The 15,537-nt window shown below is 52.8% G+C and overlaps 2 protein-coding genes across 5 annotated transcripts; one reads left to right on the top strand and one right to left on the bottom strand.

Annotated features, from left to right (window-relative positions):
• Positions 1-313: 313 nt before the first annotated feature.
• On the top strand, positions 314-2,402 carry LOC135401836 (claudin-16-like). Its single transcript, XM_064634366.1, has 4 exons — positions 314-431; positions 778-880; positions 1,834-1,998; positions 2,149-2,402. The coding sequence occupies exons 1-4, from the start codon at positions 318-320 to the stop codon at positions 2,400-2,402; spliced, it is 636 nt and encodes a 211-aa protein (XP_064490436.1). The 5' UTR covers positions 314-317.
• Positions 2,403-5,443: 3,041 nt separating this feature from the next.
• On the bottom strand, positions 5,444-14,607 carry YBX1 (Y-box binding protein 1). 4 transcript variants are annotated; one of them, XM_064678690.1, is made up of 8 exons: positions 14,245-14,607; positions 13,788-13,851; positions 10,265-10,298; positions 8,120-8,209; positions 7,596-7,898; positions 7,160-7,239; positions 6,789-7,054; positions 5,444-5,820 (listed from the first exon to the last, which is right to left on the bottom strand). In XM_064678690.1, the coding sequence occupies exons 1-7, from the start codon at positions 14,405-14,407 to the stop codon at positions 6,820-6,822; spliced, it is 969 nt and encodes a 322-aa protein (XP_064534760.1). In that variant the 5' UTR covers positions 14,408-14,607; the 3' UTR covers positions 5,444-5,820; positions 6,789-6,819. The 4 variants fall into 4 exon arrangements, with proteins under 4 accessions (XP_064534760.1, XP_064534758.1, XP_064534759.1 ...); XM_064678688.1 differs by having other exon boundaries at positions 6,789-7,066; positions 14,245-14,601; XM_064678689.1 differs by having other exon boundaries at positions 5,444-5,815; positions 6,789-7,066; positions 14,245-14,601.
• Positions 14,608-15,537: the final 930 nt, after the last annotated feature.

Raw genomic sequence — 15,537 nt, 5'->3', positions numbered from 1 at the left:
CTTGATTCCCAAAGGGCAACTACTGATGGTTGGCAGCTTCTATTTGGAAGAGAGGGAACTGATGTGGGAGTATCTCCTCTGTAAAATTACTGTGCCCCTGAAGGCTCTCTCTACATATAAACTTGGCAGCCCAACCTTGGCTGAGGGCACTGGAGCATTTTGACAGCACTGAGCACCCTGAGACAGGGCCCAGATGGCTCTTAGGGATCCAGAGGATATCTGACAAAGTCAGTGGCACTTTGTCCTTGGTGGATCAGGTAGCTGGAAGCAGCCAGAGCAGAGGTGGTGGATGTCTCTGTGCCCTTGCAGGTGTCCTCATGAGCCCAGCCCTGCAGATGACAGCGTTCGGGCTCACTCTTCTCTCAACACTCTTCCTACTCCTGGCCACGTGCACGGACTGCTGGATGGTCAATGCTGATGACAGCTTGGAGGTGAGCAGAGAAACCACCTTCAGAGGTGAGCAGAGCAACCATCACCCTCAAGGTGAGCAGCTGGGAGCTCTCCATGAGGTTGCACCATGTCTCCACAGGCTTGGAGAGGGACATGGTGGGACAAACCCACCACTTTCTGCTTGAGTTGAAGGGTTAGAGGATTAGAGAGATAGAGAGATGCTGGAGAAGGAGGAGGAGGAGGCAGAGAGCAGGTATGGGTAGGGAGTCACTGGGATGTGTCCAGGTGTGGTGGCAGGAGCCTGAAATCTGCCCTGCTGGGCTGGGAGATCCCTGGGGAGCTGGGAGGGCTTTTTGGTGCTTTTTGGTGTCTTTCTCCTGCTTCCAGGTAAGTCACAAATGCCGAGGCCTTTGGAGGGAGTGTGTCACCAACATGCAGGATGGGGTTAGGACCTGTGACCAGTATGACTCCATCCTGGCTGACCACCCAGGTAAGCTGGCCTGGCCTGGGGGCATTGTTAAGTTCACAGCTCAGTCTTCTTGAAAGGGAAGAGGGAAAGGGATCCTTGTTGCACTGGGCTGCCCTTCATCACTCAGCAATGCCAACCCAGGGCCACTCTTGGTCTCCTGCCCCAAGCCTGGCCTGGGCAGCAACTTAGGGTTCAGCCAGACCTGCCATGGGGTCACCAGCAGGAGAGACCTGACAACAGAGGTGTTTTGGCACGTGGAGCCCAGCTCTTGCTCCTATTGCACACTGGGATTTGCAACCCACTGTGCTGCAGGCAGGGCAAGGACCGTTCCCAATGGCCAAGGACTTGGGCCAGCAGCTCAGGGACAGTCATATGGGGGTAGGGACAATTCTCCTGGCCTGCACGGGGCACATCAAGCCCTGCACAGAGAACCCTTGTGTCAGGGCATGACATGGGACAACACAGATTCAGGCAGTAGAGAAGGAAACAAGAAGTCAGTATGGACTAAGGGGGGCTGCCACTCTGCTCCGGGGAGGAAGGAGCTTTTCAGGGCACAGTCCCATCACAGCTGATGATGTGACCCATGCCAGCTCTTGGTTTTCATCAGTACGTTGACATTTGCTGTTCAAAACACCAGCTACACAACCTGGGGGGAAGAAACAGTCTGGACAGCAGTGTCTTCTGCCCAAGGAGGTCTTGAGCAGATGACCACATCCTGGGTGCTGATGGGTGCACCTTAAGTTATTTGGTTTCTTGAGCTGGTCTAATTAAGCCCTCATTAAGTTTCTGATGAGCCTGCTGAGCACCTTCCCCTGGCCCATGGCAGCAATGGAGTTGGTGGGTCCCAGTGTGATGGTGCCACTGTGAGCTGGGTGGCTCTTGTAGGGACACAGGCAGCAACCTGGGGTGGAGAGACCTGTTCCTCTGACCGTCCTTCATTCCCCTTTCTGGCTGTTTTTTCCTTCCCTGCCCAGTGAAGATCGTGGTGACACGGACCCTGATGATCACAGCAGACCTCCTGGCTGGCCTGGCTTTGGCTACACTGCTCCTTGGGCTCGACTGCATCAAGTTCCTCAAGGAAGAGCCTTGTGTCAAACTGAGGATGTGCTACGGGGCCGGAGTCATACTCGGCATTGGGAGTGCGTGGCTGGGAGTGCTCAGGGGCAGACAGGTCTCGTGTCCCACAGGGAGCTGGGAGGGATGCCAGGAGAGTGGCACCCCCTCAGCAGGGCCTTGGGGAGCTTGGGGAGGGTCGTGTGGTTCTTTCTAACCAGTCCCATTCCTCCCAGGCATCCTGGGGCTCGTGGGCTCCGTGTGGTACGCGGTGGACGTGTACGTGGAGAGGGCCACGCTGGTGTCACACAACATATTCCTGGGAGTCCACTACGACTTCGGGTGGTCGTGCTGGCTGGGGATGGCTGGCTCCACCGGCTGCTTTGTGGCATCTGTCCTGCTGACCTGCTGCCTCTATGCCTGCACAGGTCAGTCTGCCCTGTCCCACCCCACCCCATCTCAAGTAGCTTTTTGCCCTGCAGGGATGTGAAGGACCAGCTCAGGGGGGGCAGGTTCTTGTGGGGTCCAGTCCAACCAAGGGGGAACTCCTTTGTGCCCCACCTGTGTCCCTTGGCTGGGGAGGGTACACCAGGCAGGACGGGGCTGAGTGAGGGCCTCATAAGGTCATGGAGGGGTGCAGGGGTCCATCCACATCCTGGCACCTCCAGGTCCTAGTGAAAGCATGCTGATGTTTACCCAAAGCAGTGGCCATGCTGGAGCTGAATCCCTGTGACCAGCCAGAGCCTGAGCCATCAGCTCCACCATCAGGGACGTTGGGCAGGTGATGCCTCCCTAGGTGTCATCTCCAGTCCTTACCCCTGGTCCCACGGGGTGGAAGTTGACCCCGCTGGCTCTCCAGGTTCACTTCTCCTGCCACGTCTCCACGCTGTGGCAGCCTCAGGTCCTCCTGTGACTGCCAGCCATGACACAACCCCAACTCTTCCTTGGCAGCCCCCAGCAGCCACTGGCAACCCCAGATGCGTTCCCAGCCCTGGGGCCAAACAGCCACCAGCAAGATGTACGCCATGGACTCCCGCGTGTGACGGCCAGCAGCACCTCCTGCACCCACTCTGGGATGCTCTCCTCGCCAGTATGACCCCACTGGAGTACCAACACCTGTACTGGGACCTTTATGCAGCTGCTTCCAGCCTCTGACTGCAGCCAGCTGCAGCATCAGGGGCTGCTAAAAGCAAGGGTGCTGCAGCACTCACCCAGGGAAGGGTTTTTTTCCCCACTTCCAGCCAGGTTTCAGGAAAATAAATCCCAGAAAAGTGTTGCTTTAAGAAAAGATGCCCCCAAGTCCCCTGGGAAGGCTGTTGGGACACTGAGGGCAGAGGAGCTCCTCTGATGTTTCTCAGCCCAGGCTTTGGAGGAATTCAGTGGGAAGCCTTTCTGCACAGAGTAACACTGACTCCACGTGGCTGGTGGCCCCGGTCCCTCCCACATCAGGAATCTGCCCCTGCACTCTGGCCTGGGGCAGCACGATGTTTGCACTCCAGAACTGGGTAAACCCAGGAGCCTGGAGCACTTAGTTATCAATCTTTTCATGGGGGATCACTGGGGAACAGCCATACTCATCAGGCACAAGGAGGTGAGTCAGTCTGAAGCCTGAGGGAGGTGCTCTACCTGCAGAGTGGGGTTTTAAAGTCCACACAAAATGGGAATTCATTTTCCAAGTGAATTATTATCCTTCTTCGCTTGCAAACCATTATGAAAACAAAGCAGAATCCAAACCCAATAACAACTCAATCCTCACCACCCCTAGTCACTGAATGCTGGTTTTGTGCTCATCTCCTTCCTTCTCACCCTAAAGCTCAGCACACAAAAACCTTCACAGCATAGGGAAGCCGGGCAGAAGCTCCCTGGCACAGGCTCTGTCACCCTGAGAGGCGGCAGGTCAAGGCCTGAGCAGATGGTGCTGCAGGGGCACACTCAGCCCCCAAAACAGACAAGTGTGAAGAGACTTGCAGCTGCACTCCTGCAGCCCAGCCCAGCCCAGTTTGGCTGCAAAGCACCCTGCACCCCAACCCAGAGGAGCTGCAAAGGTCTCCTGAGCCATCTGCCCCCTCACGTGAAGCTGAAAGGCAGCGAAGCTGTTGTTTATTGCAGCTCCTGCCAACAGCTCATCCAGGGTGAGTCTGTCGGTGTCAGCAACACCCCAGGGACCTGGGAGAGGAGGAAATCCAAAAGCTAAAGCTGAGTGACAGGAATAAGAAGCAGGAATGACAGTTTGCTGTCAAACAGTAGTGTCTAGAGGGCAGGATGCTCACAGCTGGCACAGCTGGGGGACGGGCAAGTGGGGGCGTTAGAAGGTGCTTGGAAAGAGCAAAGCCTGGAGCACAGGGCTGTTGGGGCACTGGAGCCCATAGGAAAACAATTAAGAAGAGAATTAGTGCCTAGAAACATCCCAAAAGCTGCCATTGGACAGCCACCTCTGTGCTCCTGCCCCCCTGGGGGACATTTGGGGGATGTTGCTACTGCTACAGCCAACCCAGGCCCCCTGGTTTCACCCCCAGTTCCCCTCCCTGCACACCTGCAGCAAGACACCAGCAACCACTGCAGCAGCTGCTGTGATAGATCTGTGTCCCAAAAAATCAAGAGCAGCCCAATGACAGGTTTGGGATTATCTGGAATCTAGAATCAGGCCCAGATTGCCCAGGGAAGCTGTGGCTGCCCCATCCTTGGAAGTATCCAAGGCCAGGTTGGACAGGGCTTGGAGCAACCTGGGATGGTGGAAGGTGTCCCTGCCCATGGCAGGGATGGGCTTTAAGGTCCCTCCCACCCAAACCCATCTGAGATTCTATCATTTTGGGGTATTTCTTTCCTTTTTTTCTTTTTTAAGCACCCTCACACCACCTCAGTTCTGTGACTGCTGTATTCCAGCAGGGACACAGCTGAGCTGCCCCAGCAAACAGCTCCTGGAAACACACTGTGCTCACACCAGGCACTCCCCTCCCTCTGTGCCTGCCCATCCTGCTCCAGTGGGACTCAGTCCCTCCCTCCATGGCTGCCCATCCCATTCCAGTGGGACTCAGTCCCTCCCTCCATGCCTGCCCATCCCATTCCAGTGGGACTCAATTCCTCCCTCTGTGCCTGCCCATCCCATTCCAGTGGGACTCAATCCCTCCCTCTGTGCCTGCCCATCCCATTCCAGTGGGACTCAATCCCTCCCTCCATGCCTGCCCATCCCATTCCAGTGGGACTCAATTCCTCCCTCTGTGCCTGCCCATCCCATTCCAGTGGGACTCAATCCCTCCGTGCCTGCCCATCCTACTCCAGTGGGACTCAATCCCTCCCTCCGTGCCTGCCCATCCTGCTCCAGTGGGACTCAATCCCTCCCTCCGTGCCTGCCCATCCTGCTCCAGTGGGACTCAACTGCATCTTCATTGTTTTTTCACTTTAATTTTTGTGTTTTACCCCACCAACCCATATGCCCAAGGAATAAAGCAGTCATTTTTTCCCCCAAACCTTCTATGAACACTTAAGACCCTCTCACACAGAAGTGGGTTTTAAACACCCAAGCACACACAGTAACTCTTTAAGACCTTTATTAACAGATGCTTGCAGTTTGACTTGAAAAAATCAGGCGTATATTTCATACAAATTAAAAATGAGGTTCTTAAAAATCTCAACTTGACCAGATATGAAACAATTTACAAACTTTTTAAAGGTATATTGAGAAAAAACAGGCTTTTAAAAAACGTGTTTATCATTTCCAAAAAGAGAATTCTTTAGGTAAAAATAATAAAAACCCCATGCTGCATAGATAATGCAGATAGTTCTAGTAATCTGGTCAACAGCAAAAAGCAAGCACTTAAGGTCTTCAGTTCCAATTCATTTGTTCATTTCTTATTGCTGGAATTTCATTTTCTTCTTCATTTCTTAAAGTCTTTTCTTTGATGACTAAACTGAAAAAGAAAAAAAAAAAAGGCTGATCAGACAGGTGACAGAGGGTTACAGAGGTGCTCTTAGTGCCAAGACTCACCTGCAATTTAAAAACTCTCCCTGAGCTGCCTGTCACATGTTCACAGGACAACCCTTGCCAGCTATTGATGCTTGTCAACCCCCAACTCCAGCAACCACACCAACCACCTTCCCCACAGGAGCAACACCAGACTCCAGAGGGGACCCCAGAGAGAACAGTCAGTTTAAATCCAAAGAGATTCTACCTGCACCTCTCCCTTCCTGCCACGGGGAAGGCTGTTCCCACCTGCTCTGCCAAGGCACACAGCTGAGTCGCTGCCCAGAGCACAGAAATCACAACCAAAGTGCCACAGTGGTGCCTTGAAGGCCATGATCTAAGAGCTCATCTAGGAGGTGCTGACCATCAAGATGAACACCAGAACTGTCCCTCAGAAATCAGCACCAAACAAGCACCAATCACAGCCAGGCTCCCTTGCAACAAACCCAGCTTGTGGGCCCTGCCCTGCACACAGCCCTCCCAGGCACCTCAGCACTGCAACCATGGCTCCTGCAGGCTCTGACAAAAGGACCACTTTTTTCCAGCAGTTTGATTAGATAAAAAGATGCTCCCAAGACACTCCTGCTAATTCTGCATCAACTTTGTAGAAATGGATGCTGAGGTCTCATTGCCATCCAACACCCCTGTGCGAATGAGCTCAGACACCGATGGAGCTCAGTAAACCCCAGCACGTGGTTCTCCTGGCTACAGGAGTCACTACACCTGCACTGTTTGAATTTCTGGGTGGACAGACACTGACAGCAAAGCCTCACAGTTCGGTTCTGTGGGCACACTCACAGATCAGTTACAGCACACACATGAGCAAGAAGAATCCAAATCTTGTAAGGCATAAACTAAAAAAAATAACCTCAAAACAAAGTCAGCAAATGGCCCTGCAGGCCCCCAGCTACGCACCCGGATGATGGTAGAGATGTTAAGCCGGTGTTTACTCAGCCCCGCCCTGCTCGGCCTCGGGAGCGGACGTGTTCTCAGCTGGTGGTTCGGCTGTCTTCGTCTCTTTGCCATCTTGTGGTTTAGGGTTCTCTGGGCGTCTGCGTCGGTAGTTGAAGTTACGGCGGTACCGACGTTGAGGTGGTTGCTGACTTTGGGTCTCATCCCCTTGGTTCTCTTTATCTTCTTCATTCCCATCCTCTCTAGGTTGTCTTTGACGAGGAGGACCCCTGAAAGTCAAGCTAGGCTTTAACCATGCAGCATCTGAGCATCGCCATGTCCTGGCTCTGTTGCTGAAAGACAAGTGTAAGAGCAGAAGCTCATCTCCAGCATACCTGCGGAATCGTGGTCTGTAACCCCGGTACATGTTCTGCCTGACTGGTCTGCCATCTCCTGCACCCTGGTTGTCAGCACCCTGCAAGACATCAGGCCACACACCTCCTCAGCCCCAAGCACAAGTGTGTTAACGCCACAGCTCATCATGCCATAAGGAAGGAGCTGAAAAGGTGTCAGGTTCAGTCAAGGTGGGCAACAGTTCTAGGGCTCAGGTGTGCACACGATGGAGAATCTTTCACTTAATCACATAAATTCAAACACACTGGTTTTTAAAAGCTATAACTTTGAAGACCTTTAGCTACAGCATTTCATCTTACCGCCAAATCTGAGCAAAACCATCTGGAGTGCCAAAAGAGAAGCGTCAAAAGCCACGTCCCATCACCCTGCTCCAAAGCAACCAAGACTATTTAGCACCACGCCTTAGGCAAACATTACCTCCACTATCTCTCCCTGTACGGGAGGGTTGGAATATTGTGGACGACGCCCGTAGGGCCTACGCATATAGTAAGGTGGGTACCGCCGCCTGCGATAGGGACGGCGCTGCTGGGCTTGACCTTCTGGGATGTTCTCTGCTCCTTCGTTCTTTTCCCCACTCTCACTGTTCTGGTAGTTCTGCTGGTAGTTGCGTGGAGGGCCCCTACGACGTGGATATCGTCTGTAATGGTTACGGTCTGCTGCGTATTTACTGCCCTGCACTGGAACTCCTCCAGGTCCTGTAACATTGGCTGCCTCCGCGCCCTAGAGAGTGGGGACAGCGTTAGGGACACAGTCGGCAGCCCCCCAGCTACAGCACAACACAGTCTAGCACTGAGCAACGATTTACAGCCACATTGTGAAGCAATGAAAAACCATTCACCTCCTCGGATGTCATCAGGCATCGACTCAAACCACAGGCACCACACCAAAGCCTGCAGTCCGAGTTTTCCATGTGTGCTCTGACACCCGAGAGATGTGTTTACCTTTTCTCCCTCAACCACATCAAACTCCACGGTCTCTCCATCTCCTACGCTGCGGAGGTACTTCCTGGGGTTATTCTTCTTTATGGCAGTCTAACAACACAACAGTGCAGGCACAGCATGAGAATACAAAGGAGTATATCTGAAGACTTTATTTATTTTTTTTTTTAAGATTACTAAATATTTAAATTCCTCATCTTAGGAGAAAGATCTGTACTCCCGAAAAAGCAATTGAACCACTGGGAAGATCCAGGAAGCCACAAAATGCACCTCTGTTACTACAATTCTGGCCTAGTTGAAACGTGCAACAACTTTACCAGTGACTGGAAGCATCTGCCAACACATTGTCTGCTGGCTGAGAAAGCAGCCTGAAAACAAACAGCAAAACTCCCACACCACACACCGGCCACAGGATTCCTAACCAGAGTTTAGCACTCAACACCACCATGGTAGTTATACATTCCCCTGAAGCACACACAGCAATATATCAGCCTTCCCAATCACCCCCTTGGATTTTTCCAGCCTTCCACCACTTCCCACACCACCACAGGACACAGCAGCCTCTGGGTCCCATACAATATAAACACAGCAATGGACAGAAACCAGGAGATTTCTTCCTCTGAGGCTTCCAACACCATTGCTTCCACCACAGGATTTACCAATTAATCCTAAATCTACTCTAGCTGTATATGACACACCAAGGACTGGCTCTTCACAGGTGCCAGCAGACAATCCTCTGGTTTAGACTCAATTTTCAGTGCTCTGTACTAGTAGGTGACATCTCTGACAGATGAGTTAATGCTGGAGACCCACCACGCTCAGCCATGTTCTGCTGATCAAATACTTCACCTCAACAGCAATACCACTGTAACAACTTCAACAAAAAATACTTGCAACGCAATTCAACTAGATTTTTTTTCCCCTAAATGGAACAAAATCCATAGAAAAACATGCCCACAAGTCTCAGCCTATATAGCTGAGTGATTTTAGGGAAAGCCTTATTATAACAGCAGCCAGTTCAAAAGCTCTTGTGAGAACCAAGCTAGATAACAGGGATGGGGAATAGCAGGCACAGCTAGAAATTCTCAAACAAGCTGATTTCTTTCAGATTAGACTCCTAAAAGTGGTTCATTGTAAAAACTATTACAGTAAAACAAATCATTACCAAACTGTGATTTCAGAAACACAGACAGTAGTTACATGACAAGTCCTGAAACATAACTAGTAAGTCAAGGTCACTCACAGGTGACTCTACCTGCAAATCAGGTCTGAAAGCTTCCCTTCAGGGCACATATCCTTGCCTGCTCGGCCTTTCTCCACTGCCCACTACACAATAACCTCTCACAAACCAATGCCTCTAATAGCTGGTAATTTAGATGCAGAACAAGCAAGAAGCTGTGAGCTGACAAATCAAACACAAACACTTTCCAGGGGTTGCTTTACCCTTCCTCTGTGTTAATATCAGCAGCATATCCCTAACTTAAGACAAAAGAATGATCCATGGACTCCTAAATGCCAGAAGTAAACCATGCTCCACTAAGAATTCCTTGTTGGCTGTTTCCTGACAAGAGATCTTAAGACAGAAAAGGTGAAAAGCACACTGCTGACTACAGCCTTGCCAGGCAGCCAAAGGACTAAGCTAAGGCTACCCCTGCTCACCATACATTATATCTAAGGATACATATCTGTTAAACTGAGCAAGTCCCTACTGAAATCTTTGTAGACTTTCACTGAAAGCCTAGAGCAATAAAATCTATAAAAGTTTTTCCTAGGGAAAAAAAAAAAGCCTTCACTGGCACTTCATCTTTATTACAGCCCAATTAATTTCTCTCCCTGCTGCAAGCTTTTCATTTAACTTTATTTCCAGATGCTTACTTAACCACTGTATGACTCTACAAGGAGACTGGACTCCAGGCAGTTATCCCCACACACACAGTGGCAATTCTCATCACTGCACATCATCTCAGCCCCATGGACCTCATGTGGGCACACAAAACCCAGGCTCTACTTGCAATGCAATAGAGAAACAGATGTTTGTGTTCAAGTAACAGAGAATACATGAGGTTCTCCCACTTCAATCCTACTTACATGGGTCAGGCACAGTCAAGTTCAGAGAGGGGACATGTTTCAGTTTCAAGGAGCTCTTACCTGATGGACAAACACATCTTCCTTGGTGTCATTCCTGCAAGACAACAGGAAATTGAGATTCGTGAATGAAATGCACAGTAAATTAAAAATTCAGTCGTCTGGCATGGAGCCAAAATGCAAATCTATCATGACAACAGACTTTGAGCATCAGCCTTGCTCAACCTGCTCCCAACTAGTTCCTACCAGCTTACTGCATGCAGTAAAGAGATCAGCAGGAAGCCTGGGCAAGGTGCAGAGCACGCACTCAAGCCCAGTAAGGCACATTTCTCCTCACTTCTGCACACTCCCCTATCCTTCACATCCCACAGATGGAGATGTTTGAACACCTGAAAGGGACCAGTCACTCCTTCCTGGCAGTGCTCTGTGGGGGACTGGCTTCTGCAGCCTTTGGAAGCAGCTGTGCCCTTGCCACTGGAGTCCCAGTTACATCCCCTCAGCCTCAAGGAGTAGCACCACCAGCTGCCCATGAAGACAGCAGGGTCAGTCAACTCTGGATCTCCCCTCTTGAGAAACAGAAAACAGCTCAAGTCTGTATCAACAAGGACCCAAGAACATCCATCCTTCAGCATGATCATGGTAGAGCTTCCACAACTGCCACGAGGCAGCCAGCCCTGGTCATAAGTTTCTGTTCTGCTCTGAAGAGGTGCAGAAACACCCCTGCACTGGTTAGAGCTGCACAAGCCACCTCCTGCTCCTGACACAGGGACATCCCAGCTCCCATCACACCAACCCACCCTCGCTGTGGTGGTAGTTTCGTTACTGCATGGAACAGTTTGAATCAACCCAGAAGAGGCTTTTATTTCCTAGAAGGACTGGTTAAAGATGTAAGCAAGCTTGTGGGAAAATGTGCTCAGAACTGGAGAGCTCACAGCTATGGGTAACAGAATGTTTGGTTTGTTGGTTTTTTAAGATAAAGCCAGGTGCTCCTCACCATTGGCTTTAACAAGTGACAATTCACAACTAAGACTTTTTCCAAAAGCTCCATCCAAGCTAGAGCTATTCTGTCAGACATCACCAGTAAAAGTAAGTCACCTTGTTTCCCATGGAATTGATACCTACAAGCCCCAAAGGTTACTGGGAAGAGGCAGCCAAAAGGCAGCAGAGCCGAGCCACTCTGATTCATCTTCAAGGCCCCACAATGCAACACCCAGAAGCCCTTGCAAAGCCAGAGCCTAAAGACTCTTCTTCACAACACATGTCCAAAAACTGAAAACCTTCACAAGAGGCCAGTAACATGTTTCTAGTAAAAATGCTGAGCCCCTTCCTTCAGCCTCAGCTCAAAAATGGTGGTAGGAAGTGCTCATCCTCTGTGCTCCACAAGTGTGGACGCCCTGCACTTCTGCCCAACCAGACCAGATGCTTGGTTTTAAGTTCCTTTTTCAAATTTTAAAATCCTTTTCCAAATTTCTATTTAAGAGGACATCTGAGTTTTAGATGGACAACTGACTGGGTCACACAGAGTCCAGCAGTGCACACACAGATAAAAAACACACCAGGCCATTTCACAGCCCCATGCTGTTGGCCACACCATTCCCAATGCTGTTTTCCAGCAAGCACACCTGGAAGCAGCAAGTGTGCTGTTGTGTGGATGGTGGAGCAGTAGGAGATATCACTTTCTCAAACAAAACTTGGAATGGTACAAAAAAAAACCCCATTCCAAAGGCCCAACAAGCCATTTAGTTGATCTTTGCACTAAGCCACTCTCTCATTCACATCTTTAATCCATAAAAATAAATTAAAAAAAATGGAATCAGACAAGCCAACAGACTAATACAACTCCACTGTTAAGTCCAGCAGGGCATCAAAGATCAGGCCAGACAATACTAAATACCAGCTCCAGCTCTGGCAGGGACAAAGCCAGTGGCCTGCATGCCCGTTTCTTATTTTGACAACCATGAAAACCAATTGACAAAGACTCAGAAATCAAACTCCTATTTCAGAGCAGAAACGCACTTCTAACATAAAAACACGCAGGAAATACCTGAGGTGCGTGTGCACCTCCAGCAAAGCTCACTTCTGCTCCAAAGCTCATCCCATCTGCGGGCAGGGCTGGCTAAAGCAGAGCCGTGCAAGGGCAGGAGCTCCCTTCCCTGCAGCCAGGCAGATTCCAGAGCTGAGGAAATGTCCTCCCGTTCGGTTCCCAGGCTGCGGCTCTAATCTTTTGATAACAGCAGATCATGCTGGGTTTCTCATTATGAATGGCAACCTCAGGGATTAAACAGCTGCCAAAGTAATGACTAGGGAAGCCACTCGGATGTCTTAACTAGCTGCTGCTGCTTCCTCACTTGACTGACATCACTGAGCATTTCCACTACTGAGGGAACAGGAAAAGCCTTCCCTCGAGGTGGGGTTTGTGGCTGGGACTTGGGAGGCGTTTCCAGCACCAAAGACACGGCAGCTCCCAGGCACTGGTGACTGCACAACACTGGGAGCTGGAACACGGCATGAACAATGTAAACTGGGCTGACTGGGAGGCGAGTTTGTAAAGCTGCAGACACAAAACCAATTCAGGAGCTTGGCAGACACTTTGGACCAGCTCATAAAGTAACAGACAGTTCAAAAAGGCAGTGTTTAAACCCAAGTGTAATAAAAGGCCCAATAAAAGCACTACACTTGCTGCCCTAAAGGGGGATTCCCCAGTCTTCAGCCACATTCCAAGACTGGGGGCTCGAAGCACCAGGAAATAAGGGGAACAGCTCTGGCAACCCCCCAGGGGAGGCCCCTCCAACTGATGGGCCCCAGAATTGCCCTTTTTTTAAGAACTGGTTTGCAGAGCACTGCCAGGACTCCTCTCCCTGATAGGCCTATTATAAGTATTCACACAACTCCTGAAGCGTTCAAATTATTCTTTCACATCAACTACCATTATAAAAAGAATCTTTTGGGCACTTGTTTCTTGAGACCTGTCTGTACACTCCAGTGAAGCAACAGACAACGTGAACCGTGCTCCTTTTGCTCCACGTGTTATTAGAGGGAGTTCTCATGAGAGCAGCGCTTGCAAACTACCAAGTGCTCAAAGCAAATTTTTGCTTGCATTGTCTGAACTCCGAGCAAGAGTTCAAACAAATACTGTGTGTGCTGACAGCTACTTTTATATTCTTAAGAGGAAAAAGGCAGGAGTTTAAACAAATACCATCAGCATACTGACAGCTACCAGTATCCTTTTATAATCTTAAGAGGAAAAAAACAAAACAAAACAAAAAACAAACAAACAAAAACCCAACAAACCCCCCGAAAAACCGCAAACCACCACAAATAAGAAACGACTGTAACATGAAGACACATCGCCGTGGAAATAAACTCGCTGCCAGAGTGCAGCACTAGGTAAAAGGTAAGGTAAAAGCTCCAGGTAAAACGACTCAAAAGCCAACCCGGTAAGCCCCGAGCGGGTCAGAGGAAGGGCACCTCTCCCCAGCTCCTTCTGCAGAGGAAGCCCCCGCCGCCCTCCCGCCCCTCCTGTCACCCGCACCCGCTCCCCGCCGTGACAGGGCCCCGCGCGCGGCGGCCCCCCGGGGGCGCTCACCTGTTGATGAAGCCGTAACCGTTCCTCACGTTGAACCATTTCACTGTTCCCAAAACCTTCGTTGCTGCGGGGAGGGGGGGAAAAAATGGGGACGGGGATGGGGACGGGGGGGTCAGAACGGGAAGGGAAGGGAGGGGAGCGGCGCGTCAGGGGGGCACGTGGCGGGGCGCGCGCACAAAGGGCCCCGCGTGGCGGACATCTTGCGCCCGCCCCGCCCCCACCCCGGCACGCGGGGCCGGCGGCGCGCGCGGGGCGCGGGGGGGGGAAGGAGGCGACCAACGGCCGCCGCGCGCGCGCTCGAGCGGGGGCGCGCGCCGCCCCCTCAGCGAGGAGGAGCGCGCGCCGCCCCTCAGCCGGGGAGTGGGGGGGGGGGGCGGAGAGCAGAGGGGGGGAAATTGGGGGCTTCCCACCCGCCTTCCCCCTCCCTCTCCCCCGGGGGACCCCCGCCCGCCCTCACCGATGACCTTCTTGTCCCCGCCGGCGGGAGGCGCCGCCGAGGCCAGGCCGCTCCCCCCGTTCCCGGTGCCGCCGTTTGGCTTGGAGTCGGCGGGCGCGGCGGCGGGGGCCGCCGCGGGGACGGGGGCGGCGGCGGGCGGCTGGGTCTCGGCCTCGCTGCTCATGGCGGCGGCTTGTTCGGTGCGGACGGTGGTGGTGACTGCTGTTTCGCGCGCCGCCCTCCCGCGGTTGTGATGGTGACTGAGGCCGGCCGTTGGGGGGGGCGGGGGGGGGGGCTGCTCCCTGCTCCGGGCTCGCTGAGCTCCGCTCTCCGCTCCCGATACCGATCGAACTGGCCACAATGGCGGCGCGCACCGGCTAGCCACCCCGCGCGCCCCGCCCGCGCGCCGCGCGATTCGCCAACTGCCCTGTCCGTTAAGCGAAGAGCCAGCCCATTGGCTCTCCCTGCCCCCACCGCCCGCCCCCTCGCCCGAAGCCTATTGGCGGCCGCGCCTGCCCGTCCTGGTGAGAGCGCGCGCCCATTGGCCGGTGCGCCCCGCGGCCGCCAGGCTCGCGCTCCTCACCGGCCGGCCCGCGAGTCCCCGCCCCCGAGGCGCTGATTGGCCGCCGCCGCCGGCGGTCCCGCCCCCGGCGGACGCGAGCGGGGAAGTGCGCGCGGCCATGTGGCGGCGGCGCCCGCCGTCCCCGAGATCCCTCACGGAGCCGCGCGGCCCCTCACGGCTCTTCCAGGCCCCTCATGTTGCGCGCGGCCCCTCACGGCCCCTCACGTTGTCCGCGGCCCCTCGCGATTCCTCCCGGAGTCCCGCGGTCCCTCCTGAGCCCCCCTCCCGCCCCTCACAACCCCTCCGGCCCCTCCCGACCCCTCACTCCCCACCCCGAGCCGTCGCTCCCGGCGCTGGCGCCGCCTCTCTTGTCTTGTGAAGAACCCCCGGCTGTTTTGCCAGGGGACGAGGGTCAGTCAGCACAAGAAACACAGACACCAACTTTAAAGAATAAGTGTCTAAATTTACCATAGCGCAAAACAGCAAAGAATTGCAAAAGAAGCAGAGAATTATAAAAGGATAAGCTTAGCTATGAACATGATCATTATTACAAGGGGCGTCTATAGGGATTAAGAAAGATACATCACCAATTATTACCCCTTTGATACATTCCCATCATCGAGACCCGCAGGTCAACTGGGGAGCCTCTGATCACAGGGAAAGGGAGAGCCACTCCCAGAACTGGGAGATCCTCAGCCATAGGTGAGGATTCTCCAGCTTTGCTGCGAGAAGGTCCAGCTTTTATATTGTTA

The sequence above is a fragment of the Pseudopipra pipra genome, chromosome 22 (genome assembly GCF_036250125.1).
Source record: "Pseudopipra pipra isolate bDixPip1 chromosome 22, bDixPip1.hap1, whole genome shotgun sequence".
Taxonomy (NCBI): domain Eukaryota; kingdom Metazoa; phylum Chordata; class Aves; order Passeriformes; family Pipridae; genus Pseudopipra; species Pseudopipra pipra.
The sequence above is the reverse complement of the archived record's forward strand: the minus strand, read 5'-3'. Positions and strand labels throughout refer to the sequence as shown.